Source organism: Melanerpes formicivorus, unplaced genomic scaffold (genome assembly GCF_026170545.1).
Source record: "Melanerpes formicivorus ecotype bairdi unplaced genomic scaffold, bMelFor1.0.p_v2 SCAF_83, whole genome shotgun sequence".
Lineage (NCBI taxonomy): Eukaryota > Metazoa > Chordata > Aves > Piciformes > Picidae > Melanerpes > Melanerpes formicivorus.
In genome coordinates this window covers 1,491,060-1,518,511 of record NW_027142435.1, presented here as the reverse complement: position 1 = coordinate 1,518,511, position 27,452 = coordinate 1,491,060, and the positions used below count along the sequence as shown (strand labels likewise).

The 27,452-nt window shown below is 60.6% G+C and overlaps 1 protein-coding gene across 1 annotated transcript in view; it reads left to right on the top strand.

The window, feature by feature from the left end:
* The window catches only part of LOC137454742 (fibrillin-2-like), an 82,061-nt gene extending 59,078 nt beyond the window's left edge, over nucleotides 1-22,983 (top strand). The window contains exons 35-65 of the mRNA XM_068164987.1: nucleotides 221-343; nucleotides 1,161-1,283; nucleotides 2,220-2,381; nucleotides 2,828-2,896; nucleotides 3,166-3,291; nucleotides 3,651-3,776; nucleotides 4,224-4,373; nucleotides 4,981-5,052; nucleotides 5,786-5,911; nucleotides 6,643-6,768; nucleotides 8,067-8,192; nucleotides 8,845-8,961; nucleotides 9,435-9,563; nucleotides 10,134-10,253; nucleotides 11,482-11,607; nucleotides 11,746-11,898; nucleotides 12,408-12,473; nucleotides 12,837-12,962; nucleotides 13,224-13,343; nucleotides 13,747-13,869; nucleotides 14,219-14,350; nucleotides 15,260-15,385; nucleotides 16,057-16,263; nucleotides 16,921-17,046; nucleotides 17,857-17,979; nucleotides 18,493-18,609; nucleotides 19,441-19,569; nucleotides 19,914-20,033; nucleotides 20,893-21,124; nucleotides 21,812-21,980; nucleotides 22,461-22,983. Of these exons, the coding sequence (XP_068021088.1) occupies nucleotides 221-343; nucleotides 1,161-1,283; nucleotides 2,220-2,381; nucleotides 2,828-2,896; nucleotides 3,166-3,291; nucleotides 3,651-3,776; nucleotides 4,224-4,373; nucleotides 4,981-5,052; nucleotides 5,786-5,911; nucleotides 6,643-6,768; nucleotides 8,067-8,192; nucleotides 8,845-8,961; nucleotides 9,435-9,563; nucleotides 10,134-10,253; nucleotides 11,482-11,607; nucleotides 11,746-11,898; nucleotides 12,408-12,473; nucleotides 12,837-12,962; nucleotides 13,224-13,343; nucleotides 13,747-13,869; nucleotides 14,219-14,350; nucleotides 15,260-15,385; nucleotides 16,057-16,263; nucleotides 16,921-17,046; nucleotides 17,857-17,979; nucleotides 18,493-18,609; nucleotides 19,441-19,569; nucleotides 19,914-20,033; nucleotides 20,893-21,124; nucleotides 21,812-21,980; nucleotides 22,461-22,835 (4,265 nt within the window). The 3' untranslated portion in view covers nucleotides 22,836-22,983. The remainder of the gene's footprint in view (nucleotides 1-220; nucleotides 344-1,160; nucleotides 1,284-2,219; nucleotides 2,382-2,827; nucleotides 2,897-3,165; nucleotides 3,292-3,650; nucleotides 3,777-4,223; nucleotides 4,374-4,980; nucleotides 5,053-5,785; nucleotides 5,912-6,642; nucleotides 6,769-8,066; nucleotides 8,193-8,844; nucleotides 8,962-9,434; nucleotides 9,564-10,133; nucleotides 10,254-11,481; nucleotides 11,608-11,745; nucleotides 11,899-12,407; nucleotides 12,474-12,836; nucleotides 12,963-13,223; nucleotides 13,344-13,746; nucleotides 13,870-14,218; nucleotides 14,351-15,259; nucleotides 15,386-16,056; nucleotides 16,264-16,920; nucleotides 17,047-17,856; nucleotides 17,980-18,492; nucleotides 18,610-19,440; nucleotides 19,570-19,913; nucleotides 20,034-20,892; nucleotides 21,125-21,811; nucleotides 21,981-22,460) is intronic.
* The last annotated feature ends 4,469 nt before the right edge of the window (nucleotides 22,984-27,452 follow it).

Sequence of the window (27,452 nt, the reverse complement as noted above, 5' to 3'; positions counted from 1 at the left end):
GCCAAAGATCCATGCAAGATGTGGAGCACCAGCAGAAGAGGGGTGAGGGGAGGGCACACACACAGCATGCCCAGGCCTGGGAGGTGGTGTCCCATGGCACCAGAACCACCCTGGGATGGGCTGCCCGCAGCTGGGCTGTGGCTGTGCTTGGAGGTGGGAGCAGGAGAGGCCTGTGCTGGTCCTGCCTCTGCCAGAGGAGCCACCTGTGCCTGTTTTGCAGACATTGATGAGTGCACCTTCCAGAACATCTGTGTCTTTGGCACCTGCCAGAACCTGCCGGGGATGTTCCGCTGCGCCTGCGACGACGGCTATGAGCTGGACAGGAGTGGAGGCAACTGCACAGGTACAGCACTCTGCAGGGGCTCTTGGATCCCTGTGGTCTTTGTCCCAGCCTCCACAGGGAGTGCCACTTGCAGCCTAAAGCCACCCAAAGGTCCCTGTGTGTGGGTGAGGAAGGCTTGAGGAGAAGCCTGGTGTGGCTCTGCTCCTTCCTGCAGGCTCTGGGCAGGGTGGTGTGAGGCAGGGCAAGGCAAGGGCTGTGTCTAGAAGGGCTTTGCCTACCACCTCATGGGGAGCCTTAGACCCACCAGAGAGTCACAGAATTGTCAGGGCTGGAAGGGACCTCAAGGCTCAGCCAGTCCCAGCCCCCTGCCATGGGCAGGGACACCTCACACCACAGCAGGCTGCTCACAGCCACCTCCAGCCTGGCTGCAAACACCTCCAGGCAGGAGGCTTCCACCACCTCCCTGGGCAGCCTGTGCCAGGCTCTCACCACCCTCATGGGGAACAACTTCTTCCTAACATCCAATCTCAATCTCCCCACTTCTAGTTTTGCTCCATCCCCCCCCAGTCCTATCCCTCCCTGACACCCTCAGAAGTCCCTCCCCAGCTTTCTTGGAGCCCCCTGCAGATCCTGGAAGGCCACAATGAGGTCTCCTGGGAGCCTTCTCCTCTCCAGCCTGCACAACCCCAACTCTCTCAGCCTGGCCTCACAGCAGAGCAGCTCCAGCCCTCTGCTCCTCCTCGTGGCCCTGCTCTGGACACCTTCCACCATGGGGTCATGAGGATCCCCCCTGAACACACAGGATGGAGCTTGGGGCTGTGGTTTCTGTGGCAGTCTTCATCTTCTTCTTTCAGTCTTCATCCTTCCATCCTTTCAGACATCAATGAGTGTGCAGACCCTGTCAACTGCATCAATGGCCTCTGTGTCAACACCCCTGGCAGCTACCTCTGCAACTGCCCCCAGGACTTCGAGCTGAACCCCACTGGTGTGGGCTGTGTGGGTGAGTGGAGACCTGTGGGGAGAGCACACTCTCAGTCCAAGAGCTTGGTGGTCCTGCACAGCTGGAACTGGCCTCTACCAGGGCCTGGGGGGGCTGAGCAGTATCTGCCCTGCCATGGCTGTCCCTGGCAGGCTTCTCCCTGCAGCAGCAGAGGAGCAGCCACCCCCAGCTCAGCCTGGCCCTGCCTGGTGTCACCAGTGTGGATTCACAGCATCACAGAATGGGTTGGGTTGGAAGGGACCTTCAAGCTCATCCAGTTCCAACCCCCTGCCATGGGCAGGGACCCCTCCCACCAGCCCAGGCTGCTCAGGGCCTCATCCAGCCTGGCCTTGAACACCTCCAGGGAGGGGGCAGGCACAGCCTCCCTGGGCAGCTCTGCCCTGGGCTGTGGATGGCATTGCTTGGCTCTGTGGTCACCATGCTGTGACCTCTGTAGGATGCAGTGTGGCTTTGAGCAGGCAAGCTGAGCACACTGCTCTGGAAGGGCTCCCGAAGCTGCAAGGCCAATCTGGATGTGGTTTGCTACAGCATGGGTGTGGAACATCTGGGATGGAACTGAGACCCACCCCCTCTCTCCCCCTCTCTCTCCCCCTCTCTCTCCCCCTCTCTCTCCCCTTCTCTCTCCCCTTCTCTCTCCCCCTCTCTCTCCCCTTCTCTCTCCCCTTCTCTCTCCCCTTCTCTCTCCCCTTCTCTCTCCCCTTCTCTCTCCCCTTCTCTCTCCCCTTCTCTCTCCCCTTCTCTCTCCCCTTCTCTCTCCCCCTCTCTCTCCCCCTCTCTCTCCCCCTCTCTCTCCCCCTCTCTCTCCCCCTCTCTCTTCCCCTCTCTCTCCCCCTCTCTCTCCCCCCCTCCCTCTTGGGGCAGTGGTCCCCTCCCTTCCTCCTGTGCCCCGCAGTGTGCCCAGGGGAGGCTTTGCTCACTCCCTGTGTCCTTGTGCAGACACTCGTGTTGGGAACTGCTTCCTGGACACGCAGGACCGGGGGGACGGAGGCATCTCCTGCAGCGCAGAGATTGGCGTTGGGGTCACAAGAGCCTCCTGCTGCTGCTCGCTGGGCCGGGCCTGGGGCAACCCCTGTGAGCTCTGCCCCCCAGCCAACACCAGTGAGTTGGGGAGTGCCTGGGGTGAGCTTGGGTGGTGAAGAGCAGAGGAGAGAGTTGGGAGCCCTTCCCTGGGGTCCCTGGCTCTGGGCTGTGCTGTCCTCACTGTGGAGCAGGGGAAGGGAGGGAGAAGAAGGACTCTGTGGTGCCAGTGCAGCCCAGGGCTGTGCAGAGGTGAAGTGGGATGGGGGACAGCAGCTGCTTGTGTCTGTTGTTAGTGGTTCCTAGTCCAGTGGCCTGGGGGAGGGCAGTGGATGTGGAATAGCCTCCAGCAAGGCTGGGCAGGCAGAGACAGGGCACCTGAGCTGGCCTGGGATGTGATGGGAGTCCCCTGCTCCACCTGCACCACTGTCCCCATTGTCTCCTGGGTTTCTCCTGGTTCTCCCTCCCACTTCTGTTGCATGGGAGCCTGCTCAGCTCAGGAGCCCCCTGCCTGCCTTTTCCCACAGCTGAGTACAAGACCCTGTGCCCTGGAGGAGAAGGTTTCCGACCCAACCCCATCACTGTCATCCTGGAAGGTAAGCTGGCCCAGCCCCTTGTGAGGGGTCTGGGTGCTGGGGAAGCCCAGTGCTGTGTGGGCACTGTCTGTCATGGCTCTGGGCTGGCTGGGTGCCCACCAGGCCCTTGAGCACCCAGTGGTGAGCAGCAAGTGTCTGCTCTCCCAGGACCTGCTCTGCAGCGGGGGCTGGGGGTGGTGGATTGAAGCCACTGGGGATGCCAGGCTGGAGACGCTGCCTGGGCAGCTCTGGCAGGCAGTGGACACTTCCCAGCTGCTCTCTCTCCCCAGATATTGATGAGTGCCAGGAGCTGCCAGGCCTCTGCCAGGGTGGCAACTGTGTGAACACCTTTGGCAGCTTCCAGTGTGAATGTCCCCTGGGCTACTACCTCAACGAGGACACTCGGATCTGTGAAGGTACCTGCACCATGCCTGGGCTGCCCTGGCACTGACTGGCACAATCCCTTCCCCTTCCACATTCCCAGTGCCACACCAGCCTGGTCCCTTGTGCCAAAGACAGCCCCAAACCCACGCTGGAAGCTTCTCTGCCTCTGCCCAGGGCTTTGACCCCAGATCACAGAGTCCTGGAACTGTTTCAGTTGGAGGAGGCCTCCAAGCTCATCCAGCCCAACCTTCAACCCAGCACCTCCATGGCCACTGACCCTGTCCCCAAGTGCCATGGGCACACATTTCTTCAGCCCCTCCAAGGATGGTGACTCCACCACCTCCCTGGGCAGCCTGTGCCCATTCCTGACCTGCTGTCCTGTGTCTGGCAGATATTGATGAGTGCTCTGCTCACATTGGCATCTGTGGCCCTGGGACCTGCTACAACACCCTTGGCAACTACACCTGTGTGTGCCCCCCTGAGTACATGCAAGTCAATGGAGGAAACAACTGCATGGGTATGGCTGGCTCTGGGGCTGAGGGAAGGGCCCTGGCAGTGCCCTGAGACCCTGGGGCTGTGCCCTGGGCAGCATGGTGTGGGCTACACAGCTGAGCAGGGGCTAGGACTCATGATCCCAGCATCCCAGCATGGGGAGGGTGGGAAGGGACCTCTGGAGCTCACCCAGTCCAAGCCCCCTGCCCCGGCAGGGCTCCCCCAGCAGCCTGCCCAGGGGCACAGTGCCCAGGGGGGTTGGAAGCTCTCCACACCAGGAGACTCCACAACCTCTCTGGGCAGCCTGCCCCAGGCCTCCAGCAGCCTCACAGCAAAGAAGCTGTTCCTCGTGTTGAGGCTTTGCTGGACCTTTGCTGAGGCCCCTGAGCAGCAGGAGGGGGCAGGGTGGCAGCCTGGGGGGCTGGCAGCTGCCCTTGCTGGGGCTGGCCCGAGCTGGGCTCTGCCTTTGCAGACATGAGGAAGAGCGTTTGCTACCGCAACTACAACGACACCTGTGAGAACGAGCTCTCCTTCAACATGACCAAGAAGATGTGCTGCTGCTCCTACAACATTGGCAAGGCCTGGAACAAGCCCTGTGAGCCCTGCCCCACTCCAGCCAGCCGTAAGTCAGCCCTCCTGGGGAGGGCATCTCGCTGCCCCCTCCCCCTGCCCACCGCCCTCCGCGCCTCGCGGCGCCGGAGGCAGCCAGGGTCACAGAGCCGTGGGATGGGTTTGGGTGGGAGGAGACCTTAAAGATGATGGAACCATAGGATGGTTTGGGTTGGAAAAAGACCTCTGAGAGCACTGAGTCCAACCAGCAACCCAGCACCACCATAGCTCCAACCTCCCAGCCACAGCAGGGACACCTCCTGCTTGAGGACTTCCAGGTGGACTTCCCAGGTCCCAGAGCAGAGCAACCACCTGCCAGAATGTTAGAGCTAATGGGAGACACCACAGAGTGTCCAGGAAACAGAGGGGGGCAGGGAAAGCCTCATGTCTGTGGTGAGCCCTGTGGGGACAGAGCTTGCACTGGGAGGACACAGGGCAGGAAGGTCCTGGCCAAGGTCGTGTTGCCCTAGAAGGACCTGGGGCAGCATCTATGGAATGTTGTGTGGAGTCTCTGCATGCAGAGCCCTCCTGTGCTCCCTCCAGCCACAGCTGGGGTCCCTCTCATCCCTCTGCTCACCCCACTCTGCCTGCTGGGCATGACCTCAGTGTTCCCCCTCCAGCTGAGTACCAGATCCTGTGTGGGAACCAGGCTCCTGGGTTCATCATCGACATCCACACTGGAAAACCAATTGGTGAGTCAAGCTCCCATGGCCATGGAGCCAGCTCTGCTCTCTGTGTCCTGTCCTCTTCCCATGGTGCTTGTGAGCTTCCTGCCCCCTTTTGGTTTCCTCCCCTCTCCCTCCCCTCTCCCTCCCCTCTCCCTCCCCTCTCCCTCCCCTCTCCCTCCCCTCTCCCTCCCCTCTCCCTCCCCTCTCCCTCCCCTCTCCCTCCCCTCTCCCTCCCCTCTCCCTCCCCTCTCCCTCCCCTCTCCCTCCCCTCTCCCTCCCCTCTCCCTCCCCTCTCCCTCCCCTCTCCCTCCCCTTCCACAGTATCAATCCTCCAAGAACTGCTCCACATTTTGTCTCTTGGCCCTGTCCCTTGGAGTGGGTTGGGTTGAGTTGGAAGGGACCTTACAGATCGTCCAGTTCCAACCCCCTGCCATGGGCAGGGACAGCTTCTACCAGCCCAGCTTGCTCAAGGCCTCATCCAGCCTGGCCTTGAACACCTCCAGGGAGGGGACATCCACAGCCTTCCTGGGCAGCCTGTGCCAGAAGAATTTCTTCCTAATGTCCAGTCTCATCCAGCTGGAAGCCCTCACCCCACAGCCTCTCACCACCCTTTACTGTTAGGACGAGGAGGGGCAGCAACCCCCGAGGCAGGGCAGGGGGGCTGCTCTCCTTGCTGGGGTGCTGAGGGGTGCTGAGGGGAGCTGAGGGGTGCTGAGGGGAGCTGAGGGGTGCTGAGGGGAGCTGTGTGTGTGTGCAGACATTGATGAGTGCAGCGAGATCCCAGCCATCTGCACCAACGGCGTCTGCATCAACCAGATCGGCAGCTTCCGCTGCGAGTGCCCCATCGGCTTCAGCTACAACAACATCCTGCTCATCTGTGAAGGTACAGCCCCAGCCAGGGCCTGCTCACAGCCTGGCCCCACAGCTGCCTCCCCTGGGAAGGCATCTTGAAGCCCACCCAGTCCACCCCCCGCCCTGCAGCCAGCAGGGGTATCCCCAAGCACAGCAGGTTGTGCAGAGCCAGAGCCCCGACCAAGCTGAGCTGGGATGGTTTCATCTCCCACCTCTGTGGGCGTCTCAGCACCCTCAGCATCAAAGTGCTGCCCAAGGGTCCCCTGGCTGCCCAGCATCTCCCCATCTCGTGGGGCACCATGGGCAGAGCCTGCAGGTTCTCAGCCTTCTGGGCATCCTCAGTTTGCACCTCCCTGGGTGGTCCACAGGGGCTGAGTTTTGTTCATGCTCCTCCCTGGGGTTTCCTCTCCCCTGTTTTGGGTTTTCCTTCCCTTTAGCTGTCTCAAAGTCTGGAGGTGTAACTCAGATCCCAGACATTCTATTGTCAGCAGGGACATCCCCAAGCAGAGCAGGCTGCTCAGAGCCCCAAACAGCCTGAGCTGGGGTGGTGGCAGGCATGGGGCAGCTGCCACCTCTCTGGCAGCCTGGGCCAGGCTCTCCCCACCCTCAGGGTCAAACATTTTCCCCTTCTCTCCAGTCTGAATCTCCCTCTTTGAGTTCCAAACCATCTGCCCCTCGCCCTGCTGGCTCTGCCAGGCTGATGGTGCCTGGTGGGTGCTTGGCACTGTGCAGAGGGGAGGTTCTCCTTGCTCTTCTCCCCAGACATTGATGAGTGCAGCAGTGGAGAGAACCTCTGCCAGCGCAACGCCGACTGCATCAACATCCCCGGCAGCTACCGCTGCGAGTGCTCCACCGGCTACAAGCTGTCCCCCAGCGGAGCCTGCGTGGGTAAGCTCACACAACAGCAGCACAGTGTGGGCTGGGAAAGCCCTCTGAGGTCACCCAGCCCAGCCTTCAACCCAGCACCTCCACGGCCACCAAACCATGGCCCCAGGTGCCATGGCCACACATTGCTTGAACCCCTCCAGGGCTGGGGACTCCACCACCTCCCTGGGCAGCCTCTGCCAGTCCCTGACCACTCTTGCAGCAAAGAAATGGTTCCTCATCTCCAACCCTGGCACAGTTTCAGGCCATTTCCTCTCATTCTATCCCCTGCTCCTAGACAGAAGAGACCAACCCCCAGCTCACTGCAACCTCCTCTCAGAGAGCTGTGGAGAGCAATGAGGTCTCCTCTCAGCCTCCTCTTCTCCAGGCTGACCTGAAGTAGGGAGATCTTTGCTGCCTACCCCAGAGGCAGCTGTGCAAGGCCCTGGTGCCCCTGCCTAGGCTCTTCAGATGGCTCTGTGGACCATCATGTGTTGACCCAGGGAAGGGCATCACAGAATGGGAGGGCTTGGAAGGGGCTCTGGAGATCCTCCACTCCATCCCCCCCTGGCAAAGAGGAATCACCCAGGGCAGGTCACACAGGAGCACATCTTGAAAGCCTCCAGAGAAGGAGACTCCACAGCCTCTCTGGGCAGCCTGCTGCAGGCCTCCAGCAGCCTCACAGCAAAGAAGTTTCTCCTCCTGCTCAGATGGAACCTCCTGGGTTCCAGTTTGTGCCCCTTGCCCCTTGTCCTGTCCCTGGACACCACTGAGCAGAGCCTGGAACCTTCTTCTTGCCTCCCACCCCTCAGCTATTTCTAGACATCTATTGGTGTCTGTAATCTCCTCTCAGCCTTCTCTCCTCCAGACCAAACAGCCTCAGGTTCTCAGCCTGGAGACCTGCCAGGGCCTGTTTCATACCTGCTTCCTGGTCTTCCATCAAAGCCTGAGGGCCGTGACCTGGCTGCTTACAGCCAGGAACCGTAGCCAGGAGCTGGTTATTTCCCCTCCTCTGCAGACATCACCGAGTGATTATGGGATGTTTGTCCTTTTTGGAGCAATTCCCAGGGCCTGTGGGCTCCTGAGGGATGAGATGAGGTCAGTGTGAAGTGCAGCTTCAGCCTGGCAGCTCCAGGACTATTTCAGAGCTCACCAGCCAGAGATCTTGCTCCCACTCAAGCCACCTCTCAGCAAACCAAGCTCCTGTTGTGCTTCTGCTCCCAGCCCTCTCCAGGCAGGGGCTGCAGGAGGCAGTGGGCCTCAGCTCTTCCCAGTGCTGCCCACCCCTGCTGCTCACTGGCTCCTGCTTTGCTCTGGTCTAGGTCGCAACGAGTGCCAGGAGATCCCCAACGTCTGCAGCCACGGGGACTGCGTGGACACCGAGGGCAGCTACGTCTGCATCTGCCACAACGGCTTCAAGGCCACGGGGGAGCAGACCATGTGCATGGGTCAGTGTGACAGCCACAGCCCTGCCACCGAGCAGGCAGGCAGCAGGCTGGACCTCAGCTCTCCCCAGCACCCGCTGGGCAGTGCCAAGGCCAGCCGAGGGTCGTGGTGCCCTCTCCAGCCCGGCTGCAGGGGGTTGTGGAGCTGCCTGCTCCATGCCTGCACACCCAAGGCTGCAGCTTTCAGCTCCCTGGATCAGCTGTGGCCTTAGCATGGAGTGGTTTGGGTGGGAAGGGACCTTTAAAGCTCATCCAGTCCATGCCCAGCATCTGCAACCAGAGCAGGTTGCTCACAGCCCCAAACAACCTGACCTGGGGTGGTGCCAGGGATGGGGCAGCTCCAACCTCTGTGGGCAGCCTGGGCCAGGCTCTCACTACCCTCAGCGTCAAACATTTCTTCTCTCCAGTCTAAATCTCCCCTTTTTAGATCCAACTCATCCCTCCTTGTCCTGTCCCAAGAGGCCCTGCTCAAAGTCTGTCCCCAGCTTTCTTCTCCGCCCCTTCAAGCACTGAAAGGCCACCAGAAGGTCTCCCTGGAGCCTTCTCTTCTCCAGGCTGCACAACCCCAACTCTCTCAGCCTGGTCTCACAGCAGAGGGCTTCCAGCCCTGCCAGCACTGCTGTGGCCTCCTCTGGCCCTGACTTTCTCCCTGCAGACATTGATGAGTGTGACAGACAGCCCTGTGGCAACGGCACCTGCAAGAACACCGTCGGCTCCTACAACTGCCTCTGCTTCCCTGGCTTTGAGCTGACCCACAACAACGACTGCATGGGTGAGTGCCAGCGCCCCCTGGTCTCCTGCAGCGCTGCCTGAGCTCCCTCTGACATCAGCTGGGGGGCAGGGGGTGTCCCACGGATCGACAGAAAGCATCGGGCTGGAAGGGACCCTCCAAGGGCATCTTGTCCCTGCAGGCAGCAGGGACTCCTCCAGCTAGAGCAGGCTGCCCAGGGACACATCCAGGCTGGTCCTGAATGTGCCCAGGGATGAGGCCTCAACACCTCCCTGGGCAGCCTGCTGCAGTGTCCCCCCCCCCACACTGTGCAGCACTTGCTCCTGATGCCCAACCTCAGCCTGCCCTGCTCCACCTCCAAACCCCTGCCCCTCGCCCTCACCGCCCCAAGCCCTCGGCTCCGGCTGTCCCCTGGCAGGGGCTGCAGAAGCGACCTGAGCTGAGCTGCCTGTGCCAGAGGTGTGGGGCTGGCTGAGGTGAGACACTGACCTGCTCTGCTTCCTCTTCCCCTGCAGACATTGATGAGTGTTCCTCCCTGGTGGGGCAGGTGTGTCGCAACGGGCAGTGCATCAACAGCGTTGGCTCCTTCCAGTGCCTCTGCCAGGAGGGCTACGACCGCACCCCCGACGGCAAGAACTGTGTGGGTGAGTGTCCAGGCAGCACCCTGCCCCTCCTCAGGGCCTTGGGCTGTGTCCTGGGGGTGGCTGCCATGCTGCAGTGCTGTGAGAGTCAGAGAATGGTCTAAGATGGAAGGGTGCTCAGAGACCATCTGCTCCAACCCCCCTGCTGTGGGCAGGGACAGCCCTCAGCTAAGCTCAGGTTGCTCAGGGCCTCATCCAGCCTGGTCTTGAGCACCTCTAGGCAGGAGGCAGCCCACGGGGCAGCCTGTTCCAGTGTCTCCCCACCCTCACTGTGAAGAATTCCTTCCTGATGTCCAATCTCAATCCAGTCTCTTCCAGTTTGAAGCCATCACCCCTCCTCCCCTCCCCACATTCATTCTTAGGAGGAAGAAAGGCAGCAGTCTGCAGCCCTGGGAGCTGCACTCCTGCCTCCATCTGCCCTCCCCCAGCCTCCATCTGCCCTCCCCCAGCCTCCATCTGCCCTCCCCCAGCCTCCATCTGCCCTCTTCCAGCCTCAGTCCATCACTACAAGGACTTCTGACTCCTCCAAGCTGAGCACATTCACTCTCTCTGGTTCTTTCTCCTCCTCTGCAGACATCAACGAGTGTGTGAGCCTGCCTGGGACCTGCTCCCCAGGCACCTGCCAGAACCTGGAGGGCTCCTTCCGCTGCATCTGTCCCCCTGGCTACGAGGTGCAGAACGACAACTGCATTGGTAAGGCTGCCTCTGCCTGCCCTGCTCCCAGCACAGCCTGGAGCCATGGCCCTCCTGTGTGTCCCAGCCCCAGGAGTCTCCTGGAAAGGAGCTGGGCACAGGTTGGCCAAGCTGGGCACAGAGTGGCCAAGCTGGATGCAGGGTGGCTCAGCTGGACACAGAGTGGCCAAGCTGGATGCAGGGTGGCCAAGCTGGGCACAGAGTGGCTCAGCTGGATGCAGGGTGGCCAAGCTGGGCACAGAGTGGCCAAGCTGGATGCAGGGTGGCCAAGCTGGACACAGAGTGGCCAAGCTGGATGCAGGGTGGCTCAGATGGGCACAGAGTGGCCAAGCTGGATGCAGGGTGGCTCAGATGGGCACAGGGTGGCTCAGCTGGATGCAGGGTGGCTCAGATGGGCACAGGGTGGCTCAGCTGGATGCAGGGTGGCTCAGATGGGCACAGGGTGGCTCAGCTGGATGCAGGGTGGCTCAGATGGGCACAGAGTGGCCAAGCTGGACACAGAGTGGCTCAGCTGGATGCAGGGTGGCTCAGATGGGCACAGAGTGGCCAAGCTGGATGCAGGGTGGCTCAGCTGGGCACAGAGTGGCCAAGCTGGATGCAGGGTGGCCAAGCTGGGCACAGGGTGGCTCAGCTGGATGCAGGGTGGCTCAGCTGGGCACAGAGTGGCTCAGATGGATGCAGGGTGGCTCAGCTGGGCACAGAGTGGCCAAGCTGGATGCAGGGTGGCTCAGATGGGCACAGGGTGGCTCAGCTGGATGCAGGGTGGCTCAGATGGGCACAGGGTGGCTCAGCTGGGCACAGGGTAGCTCAGCTGGATGCAGGGTGGCCAAGCTGGGCACAGAGTGGCCAAGCTGGATGCAGGGTGGCTCAGCTGGGCACAGAGTGGCTCAACTGGGCACAGGGTAGCTCAGCTGGATGCAGGGTGGCCAAGCTGGGCACAGAGTGGCTCAGCTGGGCACAGGGTAGCTCAGCAGGGTGGCCAAGCTGGGCACAGAGTGGCCAAGCTGGCCAGGCTTGCTCCCGTGATGGAAGAGGCTCAGTGGCTTTGCTGCCCCTTGGCCTCTTCTTGCTTCCACTTGGCCTGAGGCTGGCTCAAGGGCTGGGGCTCCAGGCGATGCCCTCCAGCCCTCGGAGCTCCCCACACGTCGCAGCTTCGGCTGGCCGTGGCGCAGCGAGGCAGGGCAGGAGCTTGGCTGCTCTGTCAGTGCTGTGTGCTTGGTGCTCCTAGACATCAACGAGTGTGAGGAGGAGCCCAACATCTGCCTCTTTGGGACCTGCACCAACACCCCTGGCAGCTTCCAGTGTGTCTGCCCCCCGGGCTTCGTGCTGTCCGACAACGGCCGGCGCTGCTTCGGTGAGCGCAGCCCAGCGCTGCGGGGGGAGGCTGCAGCACCACCCCGGGGGCCTGCCCCAGAGCCAGCCTGGGGGCCTGCCCCAGCACCACCCCGGGGGCCTGCCCTGACCTTTGTGCTTCCCTGCCTGCCCCCTGCAGACACTCGGCAGAGCTTCTGCTTCACTCGCTTCGACAATGGGAAGTGCTCTGTGCCCAAGGCCTTCAACACCACCAAGGCTCGGTGCTGCTGCAGCAAGATGCCAGGGGAGGGCTGGGGAGACCCCTGCGAGCTCTGCCCTCAGGAAGGCAATGGTAGGTGTGCCAGGACCCAGAGGTGTCCCCCAGCAGGCGCAGGGTGCGTGGGGAAGGTGTGAAGGGTCAACCCAAGCAGTAGTGCCAGCTGCCCAGCACCCTGGGATCCCCCATCTGGAGAGGGCTGCCTGGAGACCCAGCAGCTGCAGCATCCCCTGGGGCTCCAGCAGCCACAGGCAGAGCATCACAGGGTGGTAGGGGTTGGGAGGGAGCCTCCAGAGATTGGCCAGTCCAACCCCACTGCCAGGGCAGGTCACACAGGAGTGCATCCAGGAGGCTTTAGAGACCTCTCGATCTCATTTCTGCTTTGGATCTCCTCTCAGTTCTCTGCAGGGCTTTAGATAAGGCTCAAACCACCTTGGTGCCTCCAGAGCCAAGGCAAGATGAGGAGTTTGCCAGCCAGCCATGGCTGTGTGGCCTCCCAGGAGCACTGAGCTGTCAGCCATGCTCTGGAAGCCTTTCTGTGAGCACAGCTTGTGACCATTTCTCACTTCTCTGCTTTCTTCCAGTTGCCTTCCAGGAGCTGTGTCCCTATGGCCATGGAGCCATCCCAGGTCCAGGTGACACCAGGGAAGGTAAGGCTGGAGCTGGGCATGAGGAGAAGTTTGTTCTGGGGAGAGAGTTGCCCAGAGAGAGCCATACCTGGGCTGTCTGGAGGGGGGCTGGAACCCCAGGGGCAGGAGGAACCTGGCACTGGATGCTCTCCCAAGCTCTGACTGCTCAGCAGAGGTCCAGCCCTCAGCTCTGGAGAGGAAGTAGCTGAGGTGGCAGAGTCACAGACTCAGGAGTGGGTTGGGTTGGAAGGGACCTCAAAGATCATCCAGTTCCAGCCTCCCACCCTGGGCAAGGACACCCCCTGCTAGGCCAGGCTGCTCAAGGCCTCATCCAGTGCTGAGAGGCTCAGGTGAGGTTTCATGGCCTTGGGCTTTCCCTTCCAGATGTCAATGAGTGCTCAGAGAACCTGGGGGTGTGCATCAACGGGGCCTGCATCAACACCGACGGCTCCTTCCGCTGCGAGTGCCCCTTTGGCTACAACCTGGACTACACAGGAGTCAACTGTGTGGGTGAGGACCTGCCTGAGGAGCTCCTGCCCCTCTGCAAGGGAGCTTCTCCCTCCCCTGGGCCAGAGGCTCTCAGCTGGGAAGCGTGTTGGCAGGGGGCATGCGTGGAGAGAAGGAATCTGCTGCTCCTCTGCCCCTTTGGTTTCTTCCCCCCTGGCTCCTGGCTGGTTGCAATGCTCTGGCTGCAGGAAGAGAGCAGCCTGCAGCTTTCCTCTCCACCTCAGCCACCTAACCTGGGCCTGGCTTCCCCCTGGCTCCCTCCAGATACCGATGAGTGCTCCATTGGCAACCCCTGCGGCAACGGCACCTGCACCAACGTGGTGGGAGGCTTCGAGTGTGCCTGTGATGAGGGCTTTGAGCCAGGGCCCATGATGACTTGTGAAGGTAAGGCTGCTGTGGGGCACCCTGTTCACCCCTCTTGTGACCATGCCTGGCTGAGCAGCAGTCAGCTCCACCTCTGGTGGGCAGGAAAGCTGCCTGGGGCTCATCTCCGCACCAGTGCGGACATCAGCGCTGGTCCCCTTCCGCTTCCTCTGAGGCTGGAGCCCAGGAGGAGCTCTGGAGACCTGCTGGAAGGCAGGAGAGGAGCCAGGACACTGTCCCCACCCAAGCTGCAGGGACACCAGGTGTCTGCCCCTCTGCAGCTCCACCAGGACAGGAAGCCTTGGTGGCACAAAGCCCTCATGAGACCAAGGCAGGGAGCGGGGCTGGGGAGGCTCTCCCGGGGAGCTCCAGCAGCACTGCTGAGAGCCCAGGGCCGAGCTGTGTCCTCTCTCCTGCCTCCCAGACATCAATGAGTGTGCCCTGAACCCCCTGCTCTGTGCCTTCCGCTGCATCAACACCTTTGGCTCCTACGAGTGCACCTGCCCCGCTGGCTACGCCCTGCGAGAGGACAGAAGGATGTGCAGAGGTAACAGCTCCGCCTGCAGCCCTCTGCCCGGCCCCTGCCCCCGCCCCTGCCCGCCCCTCCCCTGCCCTTGGGCTGCTCCCTGGATGGAGACAGAAGGCAGGACTCGAGAGCTGGCGTCCCTGGGCTTGTGCTCGTTGGCACCTGGGCGTCTGTGTCGTGGCAGCCAGCCCTGGACCAAGGCAGGAGGAGGTGGTGGAAGCAGGGCAGATGTGGGCAGTGGGTTCCTGGTTGTTGCCCAAGGGCTGGGAGGCGGCTGGGAAGCTGCTGGGAGGTGGCTGGGATGTGCCTGGCAGGAGGCTGGCAGGCTGCTGTTGGGCTTGGAGGGGCCTGATGAGGCTGCTGGTTGCAGATCTGGACGAGTGTGCCGAGGGGCTGCACGACTGCGAGTCTCGAGGGATGCTCTGCAAGAACCTCATCGGCACCTTCATGTGCATCTGCCCCCCGGGCATGCAGCGCCGGCCCGACGGAGAGGGCTGCACAGGTACCAGGCTGGCAGGGGGGCCCAGAGGGGCTGCAGACCCTCCACTTCCAGGCAGTGTCCGTGGGGCCTTGTCCAGGTAGCTTTGCTTCGTGTCAGACAGCTCCTCCCTAGGCTTTCCCTCGTGTCAGAGCCTCCTCTGGCTCCTCCGAGATGCCTACAGGCACAGAAGTTCTCTTCAGCTTTAGACCTTTCTGTGGAGCTTCTCCATGCCTGTCTCAAGCTCCCTTCAGAAGGGTCAGCACTGGGCAGGCTTAGACACAGAGCCCAGCTCCACTCCCAGCCCAGCAGCTTGGCCACTGGACAATATGCCAAGCAGGGAAGACTTAGGGAGAAGGCAGCCCTCAGCTTTCCAGTACCTTAGTGGGGCCTGCAGGAAAGCTGGGGAGGGACTTCTGATAAGGGCTGGGAGTGCCAGGGTGGGGGACAATGGCTTTGAGCTGGGAGAGGGAAGATTGAGACTGGAGATGAGGAAGAAATTCTTGAGAGTGAGGGTGGGGAGACACTGGCACAGAGTTGGGGGTTAGGGATAGGGGAGGTTAGGCTTAGGGGTTAGGGTTGGGGGTTGCCCAGGAAGGTTGCGGCTGCCTCCTCCATGGAGGTGTTCAAGGCCAGGCTGGATGAGACCTTGAGCAGCCTGTGCTGGTGGGAGGGGTCCCTGCCCATGGCATGGGGCTGGAACTGGATGATCTGTGAGGTTCCTCCCACCCCAACCCATCCCATGGAGCCCAGGGCCAGGAGATGCCTTCCTCAGCCGCCCAAGCGTGGCGGAAGCGGTCCTGAAGGACTCCCAGCCTGAAGGACGATCCTCAAGACCTTGGGAGGGTGTTTCAAGGCAGAGTGGGCAGCACAGGGGCTGTGAAGCTGCCATTTCTGCTGTGCCTGAGCAGAGGTGTTGTTTGCTCCCCCCAGATGAGAACGAGTGCCGCACCAGGCCGGGCATCTGCGCCAACGGGCGCTGCGCCAACACCGTGGGGAGCTACCGCTGCGACTGCAACGAGGGCTTCGAAGTCAGCCCCTCTGGCACAGAGTGCATTGGTAATGGCCAGCCCCTGCTGGCTCCTCAGCAGCCTCTCCTCCCTACCAGATGGTCCTTCTCAAGGCCTTTCATGCTGGCCGAGCAGAAAGGTCGTTGTGGGCACCGTGAGGGCCACGAGGAGGAGCAGAGGGCTGGAGCTGCTCTGCTGTGGGGACAGAGTGAGGGAGGTTGTGCAGGCTGGAGAGGAGAAGGCTCCCAGGAGACCTCATTGTGGCCTTCCAGTCTCTGCAGGGGGCTACAAGAAAGCTGGGGAGGGACTTTTGAGGGTGTCAGGGAGGGATAGGACTGGGGGGGATGGAGCAAAACTAGAAGTGGGGAGATTGAGATTGGATGTGAGGAAGAAGTTGTTCCCCAGGAGGGTGGTGAGAGCCTGGCACAGGTTGCCCAGGGAGGTGGTGGAAGCCTCAGCCCTGGAGGTTTTGAAGGCCAGGCTGGAGGTGGCTGTGAGCAACCTGCTGTGGTGTGAGGTGTCCCTGCCCATGGCAGGGGGGTTGGAACTGGATGGTCCTTGAGGTCCCTTCCAGCCCTGACACTTCTGTGGTCACCTGTGGCATTACCTTGGCCACACCACTGCCCTGCAGGGCCTGGCACAGGCTGGCCCTGCTGCTTGGTCACCCCTGGTGCTGGCACTCACTCAGATCTTCACCTTCTGTCTCCACCCTCTGGCCAGACACTCGCCAGGGATTCTGCTTCACGGAGGTGCTGCAGACCATGTGCCAGATGTCCTCCACCAACCGCAACCTGGTCACCAAGTCCGAGTGCTGCTGCAACAGTGGCCGCAGCTGGGGCCCCCAGTGTGAGCTCTGCCCCCTGCCTGGCACTGCCCAGTACAAGAAAATGTGTCCTCATGGGCCAGGGTACTCCACTGATGGCAGAGGTAAGCTGGGGCTCGAATCCCAGGATCCCAGCATGGTGAGGGGCTGGAAGGGACCTCTGGAGCTCACCCACTCCAACCCCCTGCTCCAGCAGGGCTCCCACAGCAGCTTCCCCAGCAGCACAGTGCCCAGGGGGGTTTGGAAGCTCAAGGAGACTCCCCAACCTCTCTGGGCAGCCTGCTGCAGGCCTCCAGCAGCCTCACAGCAAAGAAGTTTCTCCTCCTGTTCAGATGGAACCTCCTGGGTTCCACTTTGTGCCCCTTGCCCCTTGCCCTGTCCCTGGGCACCAGTGAGGAGAATTGGTTGGGCAGGGGAGGGTTAGGTTGGACAGGAGGAAAAGTTCCTTTGCTGCAAGAGTGGTCAGGGATTGGCACAGGCTGCCCAGGGAGGTGGTGGAGCTTGCAAGAAACCCAGAGCTGAAGGTGGGAGCTTCTCTTCCCTGCCCCTGGTACAGCAGGAGCAGGGCAGAGCCACCAGCCCTGGGGCCATGGCACCTGGGGCCGTGGCTTGGTGGCCAGGGTGGGGTTGGGTTGCTGCTTGGGCTGGATGCTCCCAGAGAGCTTTCCCAACCCAAACCATTCTCTGCTTCTGTGACCTTAAAAGTCTTTTGCAAGCACAGTGGTCCCCGAGTCTAACAGGTCCTTCCCTCCCTGCTGCAGACATCGACGAGTGCAGGGTGCTGCCCAACCTGTGCCGGAATGGGCAATGCATCAACAGCATCGGCTCCTTCCGCTGCCACTGCCGCCTGGGCTACACCCCCGACATCACCGGCACCGCCTGCCAGGGTGAGCTGCCAGCAGCGCCCCCTCCGCCCCCCGGCCACGCACAGCCCCCCCTGCCTGCCGCCCCCCGGCCACTCACAGCCCTCCCTGCCACTGCCCCCCGGCCACTCACAGCCCTGCCTGCCGCCCCCTGGCCACTCACAGCCCTCCCTGCCACTGCCCCCCGGCCACTCACAGCCCTGCCTGCCGCCCCCTGGCCACCCACAGCCCTCCCTGCCACTGCCCCCCGGCCACTCACAGCCCTCCCTGCCGCCCCCCGGCCACTCACAGCCCTGCCTGCCGCCCCCCGGCCACTCACAGCCCTGCCTGCCGCCCCCCCGGCCACTCACAGCCCTGCCTGCCACTGCCCCCTGGCCACTCACAGCCCTGCCTGCCGCCCCCCGGCCACTCACAGCCCCCCCTGCCACTGCCCCCCGGCCACTCACAGCCCTGCCTGCCACTGCCCCCCGGCCACCCACAGCCCTCCCTGCCGCCCCCCGGCCACTCACAGCCTTGCCTGACCACTGCCCCCCGGCCACTCACAGCCTTGCCTGACCACTGCCCCCCGGCCACTCACAGCCCTGCCTGCCACTGCCCCCTGGCCACCCACAGCCCTCCCTGGCAGGCAATGCCCCCTGACCACTTACATACCTGCCTGCCAGTGCCCCTGGCCACTTACACACCTCCCTGCCTGGCAGTGCCCCCTGACCATTTAGCCCCTTGTGGCCACCAAACCTGGGCTCCCCTTGTGGCCAGAGTGGCCCCAGGAGCGCTGGGGGGGCAGCCCAGGGGTGCAGGCTGTGGCTGCTGATGTGTCTCATCTCCTGAGTCTAGACCTGGATGAGTGCAACCAGTCCCCTAAGCCCTGCAACTTCATCTGCAAGAACACAGAGGGCAGCTACCAGTGCTCCTGCCCCCGGGGCTATGTCCTGCAGGAGGATGGGAAGATCTGCAAAGGTACTGCCCCAGGAGAAGGCAGCAGAGCCCTTGTCCCATCTCTGATGGCAGCAGGGGGGTGGCTGGTGAGCATGGGATGCAACAGGCAGGTCCTCTTCTGGCCACAGACGTGGAAAAAGAGATGGACACGGTGCCATGCCGGCCCCTGGGGCACTGCTAGAAGGGGCACCCAATTTTGAGGGTGGGTGAGCTGCCCAGAGTGGAGTCTCCTCCTCTGGAGCCATTCCAAAGCCATCTGGATGCCATCCTGTGCAGCCTGGACCCAAGGAATGGTTTGGGTGGGGAGGGAGCTTTGCAGGTCACCCAGTGCAAAGCCCTGCAGTCACCAGGGGCATCTGCAGCTAGAGCAGGTTGGTCTGGAGTGGTTCTAGGGATGGCACACCTCCCACCACTCTGGGCAACCTGCTCTAGCTCCATGTCAAGGTCCTGTGGCCTGCCCAGGACCACTGTGTCCCACTATGCCCATGTAAGTGTCACAGTAGGATGAGCTGAGCCTCATGCTTCTTGCTTTAGACCTGGATGAGTGCTCCACCAAGCAGCACAACTGCCAGTTCCTCTGTGTCAACATCATTGGAGGATTCAACTGCAAATGTCCCCCAGGCTTCACTCAGCACCACTCATCCTGCATTGGTGAGTAGAGACCTGCACTGCTCTGCTGCAGAGCCCCAGCCAGGTGCCCCTGGGCTGCAGAGCCCCAGCCAGGTGTCCCTGGGCTGCAGAGCCCCAGCCAGCTCCCCCTGGGCTGCAGAGCCCCAGCCAGGTGCCCCTGGGCTGCAGAGCCCCAGCCAGGTGCCCCTGGGCTGCAGAGCCCCAGCCAGGTGTCCCTGGGCTGCAGAGCCCCAGCCAGCTCCCCCTGGGCTGCAGAGCCCCAGCCAGGTGCCCCTGGGCTGCAGAGCCCCAGCCAGCTCCCCCTGGGCTGCAGAGCCCCAGCCAGCTCCCCCTGGGCTGCAGAGCCCCAGCCAGGTGCCCCTGGGCTGCAGAGCCCCAGCCAGGTGCCCCTGGGCTGCAGAGCCCCAGCCAGGTGCCCCTGGGCTGCAGAGCCCCAGCCAGCTCCCCCTGGGCTGCAGAGCCCCAGCCAGGTGTCCCTGGGCTGCAGAGCCCCAGCCAGCTCCCCCTGGGCTGCAGAGCCCCAGCCAGCTCCCCCTGGGCTGCAGAGCCCCAGCCAGGTGCCCCTGGGCTGCAGAGCCCCAGCCAGCTCCCCCTGGGCTGCAGAGCCCCAGCCAGCTCCCCCTGGGCTGCAGAGCCCCAGCCAGCTCCCCCTGGGCTGCAGAGCCCCAGCCAGCTCCCCCTGGGATGGCCTTAAACCCAAAAGAGTCTTCCTAGCCCCCAGCTTTGGTTCTCTCCAGCTGCCCTGGGGTTGTGCATCTGACCTCTGTCTGCTGCTCAGCCTGGGCTAAGCTCCACCACTCGAGGGGCTCCAGACAAGCACATGGTTGGGGCTGGGCTGGGGGTGTTTTGCAGACAACAACGAGTGCACAACTCAGCCCTCCCTGTGTGGAGCCAAGGGGCAGTGCCTGAACACGCCAGGCAGCTACAACTGTGAGTGCCAGAAGGGCTTCTCCCTGGACAGCTCTGGTGTCAACTGTGAAGGTGAGTCTGCAGCTCTGGGAGGGCTCCTGCCTCGCTCAGCAGCTCAGTGGGGCCAGGAAGGGTCTGGTCCTTGCTGTGAGCCACCAGAACCCCACACTAGAGGCGGTGGAGATGTGGTGCTGAGGGCCATGGGCTGGTGGTGCCAGGGGCAGTGCTGGGTTCAGGGTTGGACTCCATGCTCCAAGAGCTCTCTCCTGACCCAAACAGCTCTGGGATGCTAAGAACCAGCCCCAGCCACTCCCAGGCAGCCTCGAGGCCGGTGCCCACCAGGCCTGTAGCAGGTGCCCATGGGTGCAGGGGGGGGCAGGAGCTGTCTCCCCAGCCTCTGTGCTGTGTTGCTGCAGATGTGGATGAGTGTGATGGGAACCACCGGTGCCAGCATGGCTGCCAGAACGTGCTGGGGGGGTACCGCTGCGGCTGCCCCCAGGGCTACGTCCAGCACTACCAATGGAACCAGTGTGTGGGTGAGTGTGGCATGGGGGGGCCCTCTGCCCCAGCTCTGGGAGGGTGGGGAGAGGGCAGCTTGGGCTATCAGTCCCTCCCCAGTCACTCTTGACCCTTCTGAGCTCAGCTCGACCTAAGCCAGCCCTGAGCTGCTGCCCTGCCCCAGAGGCAGGCCCGGGGGTGGTGCCCCTGCCCCTGGGCCAGGCTCTCCCTGCAGGGGGGAGGCTCAGGAAACTGCTCTGCAGAGTGCTGAGCTCCTGAGACCAGCAGCTGCCTGCATTGCAGGAGGGAAAAAGAGTCAAGGAAGCCCTTGAGGGAGCTGCATGGGCTGAGCCCCTGCTGCCAGCCCAGCCAGGGCTGTGGGCTCAGCTCCTTGGCCAGGGGTGGTGGCAGCACCACAGAGTCATGGAAGGGTTTGGGTGGGAAGAGACCTTTAGAGTCCAACCCCTTGCAGTCAGCAGGAGCATCCCCAACCAGCCCCAAACAACCTGAGCTGGGATGGTGCCAGGCATGGGGCAGCTCCCATCTGCCTGGTCAGCCTGGGGCAGGCTCTCACCACCCTCAGTGCCAAACATTTCTCCCTTCTCTCCAGTCTGAATCTCCCTAATTCCCAACCATCCCCCCCCTTGTCCTGTCCCAAGAGGCCCTGCTCAAAGTCTGTCCCCAGCTTTCTTCTCTGCCCCTTCAAGCACTGAAAGGCCACCAGAAGGTCTCCCTGGAGCCTTCCCCTCTCCAGGCTGACCAAGCCCAACTCTCTCAGCCTGGCCTCACAGCAGAGGGCTTGCAGCCCTGCCAGCACTGCTGTGGCCTCCCCTGGCCCAGCTCCAGGGGGTCTCTGTGCCCTGAGTGTGTGACAAGTTCTGCTGTCCTTGGCTGCAGATGAGAACGAATGCTCCAGCCCCAGCGCCTGCGGCTCTGCCTCCTGCTACAACACCCTGGGCAGCTTCAAGTGTGTTTGTCCCTCTGGCTTTGACTTTGACCAAGCCTTTGGTGGGTGCCAGGACGTGGATGAGTGCTCAGCAGGAGGCAGCCCCTGCAGCTATGGCTGCTCCAACACGGATGGAGGCTACCTCTGCGGCTGCCCCGGGGGCTACTTCCGAGCAGGACAAGGGTAAGGAAGCAAGCAGCAGGTTGGCCCCAGAGCAATCTCTGTGTGCCTGCCCAGGGCATGGTGCCCCCTGGCACCTCCAGCACCACTCTTCTGCTCTCTGCCACTGATTTGGTTTGAAGGAGCCTCAGGAGCCCCTGAGCTCCCATTCCCACATGACCCTCAGCTCCTCCCTGCCAGACTGCTCCTCACCCATCTGCAGCCCCTCAGTGCTGCTGTGCGTCTCCCCCTCCCTGTCAGGAATGCAGTGCTCAGGGCAGGAGGTGCTCAGGGCAGGAGGTGCTCAGGGCAGGAGGTGCTCTGCAGCAGGTGCTCTGCAGATCCTCCTAGCCCAGGGTGCAGCCAGGTTAAACCTGAAGGCCACAACTGAACAAGATGTGGCCTCATCCCTCCCAGGTCTGTCCTGTGGCCAAGCCAGGTCCCAGCCCCAGGCATGATGGGTTGGGTTGGAAGGGACCAACCCCCCTGCCATGGGCAGGGACACCTCCCACCAGCCCAGGTTGCTCAAGGCCTCATCCAGCCTGGCCTTGAGCACCTCCAGGGAGGGGGCAGCCCCAGCCCCCCTGGGCAGCCCCAGCCTCCCTGGGCAGCCTGTGCCAGGGTCTGCCCAGCTGGGTGCCATGGAGCACCTGTCAGGATCTCCTTCCTGAAGCATGGACCTGAGGTCAGTCTCTGCTCTTCTGCCCCCAGACACTGCATTTCTGGCCTGGGCTTTGGGAAGGGGCCATACCTCCCTGCTCCCCAAGAAGAGGATGAGGACAACCTGCTGTCCCCTGACACCTGCTACGAGTGCAAGATCAATGGATACCCCAAGAGGGGTCGGCAGCGGCGCAGCACCAACGGCACTGAGCACCAGCAGGTAAGGGCTCCATGGTGTCCTGGCTGGGGTGGAGTGAGCCAAGAGCTTGGCAGATAGCTGCTTGGAGTGGATCCCACACTGTCCCCACTCCTTGGGGGCTGCCTCAGTGCCCAGAGACCCTTTTGGTGAAGACATTTTTCCTAATCTCCAACCTAAACCTCCCCTGGTGCAGCTTTGAGGCCATCTCCTCCCTACCACTTGTTCTTTGGGAGAAGAGACCAACCCCAGCTCACTCCAACCTCCTCTCAGGGAGCTGCAGAGAGCAAGGAGCCCTCCCCTCAGCCCCCCCTTCTCCAGGCTGCACAACCCCAGCTCGAAGGCAGTGCTCGTGGGGCAGCAAGGGGCAGAGAAGCTGTAGTCACTTCTCAGAGCTGGTTTGGGGTGGCCCACGGGGGCCAAACCCCTCCAGATCAAGTCCTCCTCCCCCTGGGCAGAGCTTCCCTTGCTGCCTGTCAGTAACAAGCCTGCTTCCTTCCAAAGGACCACGCAGTCAACCTGGCCAGCATGGACGTGGAGGCTCCGCTGACCATGGCGCTGAACCTCTCCGACCTGGCTCACAAGGAGCACATCCTGGAGCTGCTGCCAGCCGTGGAGCCGCTGGAGAACCGTGTGAGGTACCTGATCTCCCAGGGCAACGAGGAGGGCTACTTCAGGATCCACCAGAAGGAAGGGCTCAGCTACCTGCACCTGGGCCGCAAGAAGGTCCTGCCTGGCACCTACCTGCTGGAGATCGTCAGCGTGCCCCTGTACCGCCGGCGCGAACTGCAGGAGCTGGAGGCCAAGAACCACCTCGACTACTTAGCAGGGGAGCTGGGCCAGGCACTGAGGATGAAGCTCCAGCTCCAGCTCTACTAACACCCAGCAGATCCCCACCCACCCCAGCCGACAGTGCAGTCCTTGGGCCTTGCCATCCGCACCTGGAAACAACCTCCTGCTCTCTTGCTGCGCCCCCGCCTCTGCCACCAGCACCACCCCCACCCCGTGCCCACCCACCCCTGGCACCGTGCAGCCCACGGGGAAGGGCATCAAGGTTGGGAGGGAGCCTCGAAGGTCAACTTGTGCAACCTTCCCTGCAGCCAGCAGGGGCATTGACAACTAGATCAGGCTGCACAGGGGCATGTCGAGTCTGAGCTTGGATGTTCCCAAGTCTGCTCTTGGATGTTCCCAAGTCTGCTCTTGGATGTCTCCAAGTCTGAGCTTGGATGTCTTTAAGTCTGCTCTTGGATGTCTTTAAGTCTGCTCTTGGATGTCTCCAAGTCTGAGCTTGGATGTCTCCAAGTCTGCTCTTGGATGTCCCCCAAGTCTGAGCTTGGATGTCCCCACGTCTGGTCTTGAGTGTCTCCCAATCTCATCTTGAATCTCCTTGGCCATGCCAAGGGTACTCCACCTCCTGGGGTGCCTGGGTCAAGGCCAAGCCACGCCACAGAAGAGCTCTTGAAAGCTTTGCCAAAGGTTCAGACCTGGCCAGCAGAGCCTCCCTCCCTCTGCTCAGCTGCTGGCTCCTCTCACCAGGGCCCAGCAAGGGCAGCTCCGTGGGGCTGCTGCTTGGCTGTCATGGCCACAGATCATCCAGCAGCCCACAGCCCAGGGAAAGGGGGAGGGGGAGCTGGGGCTGGGGGCAGCTTTGGGAGGAGCTGTGTTGAGTGCATTTCCCTTCTGCCTTCTGCCTTTGCTTCTGCCTTGTTCCTGATGGTGCTGCAGAAACCCTCCCACACCTCCCCTGGCTGTGCTCTGTCCTTCTCTCTCCTCTCCATGTCCCCTGGCCAAAGAGAAAAGGTCACCTCTGAGTGACAGCTGAGAGCTCAGGTTGATGACCTCAACCTCCCTGGAGGTTTTTAAGGCCAGGCAGGAGGTGGCTGTGAGCAACCTGCCGCGGTGTGAGGTGTCCCTGCCCCTGGCAGGGGGGTTGGAACTGGATGGTCCTCGAGCTCCCTTCCAGCCCTGATGGTTCCATGCTCACGAAGCAGCCAGGCCATGGGAGCAGAGGCTCTGGTGGGGAACATGAGGTCCCCACACTGCCATGTGCTCAGCACATCCATGCCCTCCAAGGGCTGGAGCTGGGAGAGCTTTCCCAGAGCTCCAGCAGGCCCAGGGGTGAAGATGTCCTTCTCCAAGTGAGGAGGAGGAGCTCTGGGGAAAGGCAAATCGTTGAATGGGGTTGGGCAAACTGAAGCAGGCAGGGAAAATGTCCTGAGCCTGGCAGAGGGCACCTGGGTGCTTCCCATGCCAGAGGAGCTGGAGGGCTTGGCAGGAGCTGTGGGGCAGGCTGCAGGGGCACAGCTCCTGGCCACCACCCAGCTGAGTGTTTGGAACGTCCCAGGAGAAGCTTCCCACCAGCAGGAGCAGGATGGGGCCAGGAGGTGACCTCTGCAGCCTGGCAGGGGCAGCTTCAGTTTGCAGATGCCCCTGAGCCACCCCAGCTCTGGTGCTGATGGCCCCAGGGCCAGGAGCACTTCAGGTCCCTCCCCTCTGCCTGTCACGGGTGGCTTGGTCATCCCCAGGTGACAAACGGCCTCCGGTGACTGCAGGCAGACCAAATGCACTACAAAGAGCCTGCCTCGAGTGCCCTGAGCTCTCCTTGCTGCAGCCCTGCCCAGACCCTCCTCTCCCTCCTTCAAACCTTCTCCCCCCACCCCCCTTCCAGCTGCTCTCTCCACCACCATCCCCTCAGCTGTTGCTGAAGCTGTTTGATGTTCTCCCTCAGCCCTGTGCCTCAGCGCAGGGGCAGAAAGGTGCTAGACACAAATCTACCTTCCCCCCCCGCCCCGGGGTGCCGCCGGCAGCTGAGCCATCAGCGCTCTGCACTGGACCCTGCCTCCCTCTCCTCTTTGCGCCTGGCCCCTCGGCCGCCCGCCCGGCGGCGCTGGGAGGAGCTCTGCCCTCCTCCGGCCGTGGTGCTCGGGGGGGCTTTGGGGCTCGCTCTGTTCTTTGCCCGGTGGCTTTTTCGTTCCTCCCTGGGGGCGGGGGGGGAAGGGTTTGAATTACTGTACTTGGGCAGCCGACAAACTTGAAACCTCTTCTCCGTGGGGCAGCTCCAGCCTCTGGGCGGGGCAGCTCCAGCCTCTGGGCGGGGCAGATCCAATCTCTGGGCGGGGCAGCTCCAATCTCTGGGTGGGGCAGCTCCAGCCTCTGGGTGGGGCAGCTCCAGCCTCTGGGTGGGGCAGCTCCAGCCTCTGGATTGGGCAGCTCCAACCTCTGGGCGGGGCAGCTCCAATCTCTGGATTGGGCAGCTCCAGCCTCTGGGTGGGGCAGCTCCAGCCTCTGGGCGGGGCAGCTCCAGCCTCTGGGTGGGGCAGCTCCAACCTCTGGGCGGGGCAGCTCCAATCTCTGGGTGGGGCAGCTCCAACCTCTGGGCGGGGCAGCTCCAACCTCTGGGTGGGGCAGCTCCAACCTCTGGGCGGGGCAGCTCCAGCCTCTGGATTGGGCAGCTCCAGCCTCTGGGCGGGGCAGCTCCAGCCTCTGGGCGGGGCAGCTCCAATCTCTGGGTGGGGCAGCTCCAGCCTCTGGATTGGGCAGCTCCAATCTCTGGGTGGGGCAGCTCCAGCCTCTGGGCGGGGCAGCTCCAATCTCTGGGCGGGGCAGCTCCAGCCTCTGGATTGGGCAGCTCCAACCTCTGGGCGGGGCAGCTCCAATCTCTGGGTGGGGCAGGAGTTCCAGAGCTTGTGTCAGGATGGGGGTGGCCTGGTTGGGGTTTTTTTTTGGGGGGGTTTGGTTTGGTTTCTGGTCATTTTTTTGTTTGTTTGTTGGTTTGGGTTTGGATTTTGTTTTTATTGTATTTTATTGACCGTTGCGAAGGTGCTTTGCTCTGGTTGGCTTTGGGAGAAGAAGGCAGCACAAACTTCCTGTTCATGACAATGATTCCTTAGCAGAGTTGGGTTGCTGTGTGTGAGCCTCAGCTGCCAGAGCCCAAGGGCCTTCCTCTCTGCTGTGGTTGCTGTTGGGGGCTTCGTTTTGGGGTTGTTTTGGGGGCCTGGAGGTTGGTTGGATTGCTTTGATTTTACTGGTCTAGTTTAATTTTTTTTCCCTATTTTTTTTTTCTGATTTTTTTCCTATTTTTCTTTTATTTCTATTTTTTCTATTTATTTTTCTATTTTTTTCTCTTCTATTTTTTCCTATTTTTCTTTTTTCTATATTTATTTTCTTTCTATTTTTTTGTTTTTTCCCTATTTTTATTTTTCTATTTTTCCTTTTTCCTATTTTTTTTCTATTTTCCTTTTTTCTATTTTCCTTTTTTTCTATTTTTTCTTTTTTCTATTTTTTCTTTTTTCCTTTTTTCTATTTTGCCTTTTTGCCTTTTTGCTATTTTTTCTTTTTTTCTTTTTTTCTATTTTTCTTTTTTTCTATTTTTCTTTTTCCCTTTTTTCTATTTTTCCTTTTTTCTGTTTTTTATTTTTTCCTTTTTTATATTTTTTCTTTTTTTCTATTTTTCCTTTTTGCCTTTTTTCTATTTTTCCCTTTCTCTATTTTTCCCTTTTTTCTATTTTTCCTTTTTTCTGTTTTTTTTCTTTTTTCATTTTTTCTATTTTTTCCTTTTTTCTATTTTTCCTTTTTGCCTTTTTTCTATTTTTCCCTTTTTCTATTTTTCCCTTTTTTCTATTTTTCCTTTTTTCTGTTTTTTTCTTTTTTCATTTTTTCTATTTTTTCCTTTTTTCTATTTTTTCATTTTTTGTATTTTTCCTTTTTGCCTTTTTTCTATTTTCCCCTTTTTTGCTATTTTTTCCTTTTTTCTTTTTTTTCTATTTTTCTTTTTTTTCTATTTTTCTTTTTTTTCTATTTTTCTTTTTTTCTATTTTTTCTTTTTTCCTTTTTTCTATTTTCCTTTTTGCCTTTTTTCTATTTTTTCCCTTTTTTGCTATTTTTCTTTTTTCCTTTTTTCTTTTTTCCTTTTTTCTTTACTTTTTCCTTTTCTCTTTTTTCCTTTTTTCTTTTCTTTTTTTTTCCTCTTTTTTCCTTTTATCTTTTTTTTTCTTTTTTCCATTTTTCCTTTTTTCCCTTTTCCCTTTTTTCTTTTTTCCTTTTTTTTTTCTTTTTTCTTTACTTTTTTTCTTTTTTTCCCCTATTGTTAATATTTTTTTTTTTATTTTTCCTCTTTTTTTCCCCCCTATTTTTCATTTCTTGCTGGTTGTGCTTTTTCTGGGGGATCATTGGGAACCCAAAACCTCTGCCCCCCCCTTCTGCCCCCCCCCCCAAGAGGTTTTTTTTGTGGAATTCCTTTTTTTTTTTTTTTTTTTTTTACTATCAGAAGCAAACAGCAACAATAAAATTATTTTGGGTTAAGTGCTTCTGTGTTTTCCTCACAGCCTGGGAGGGAGGTGGGGGCTGGGAGGGACAACCACCTCCAAAGCAGCCTGGAAGGGTGGCTAGGACCTTGGTGAAGGAGCTCAGGGCTGGGGCCTTAGAGCTTGGTTGGGGTTGGAGCTCTCTGAGCTCCTCCTCCAGTCCAAGCAGCAGCCCAGCACCTCCCTGCCCTCC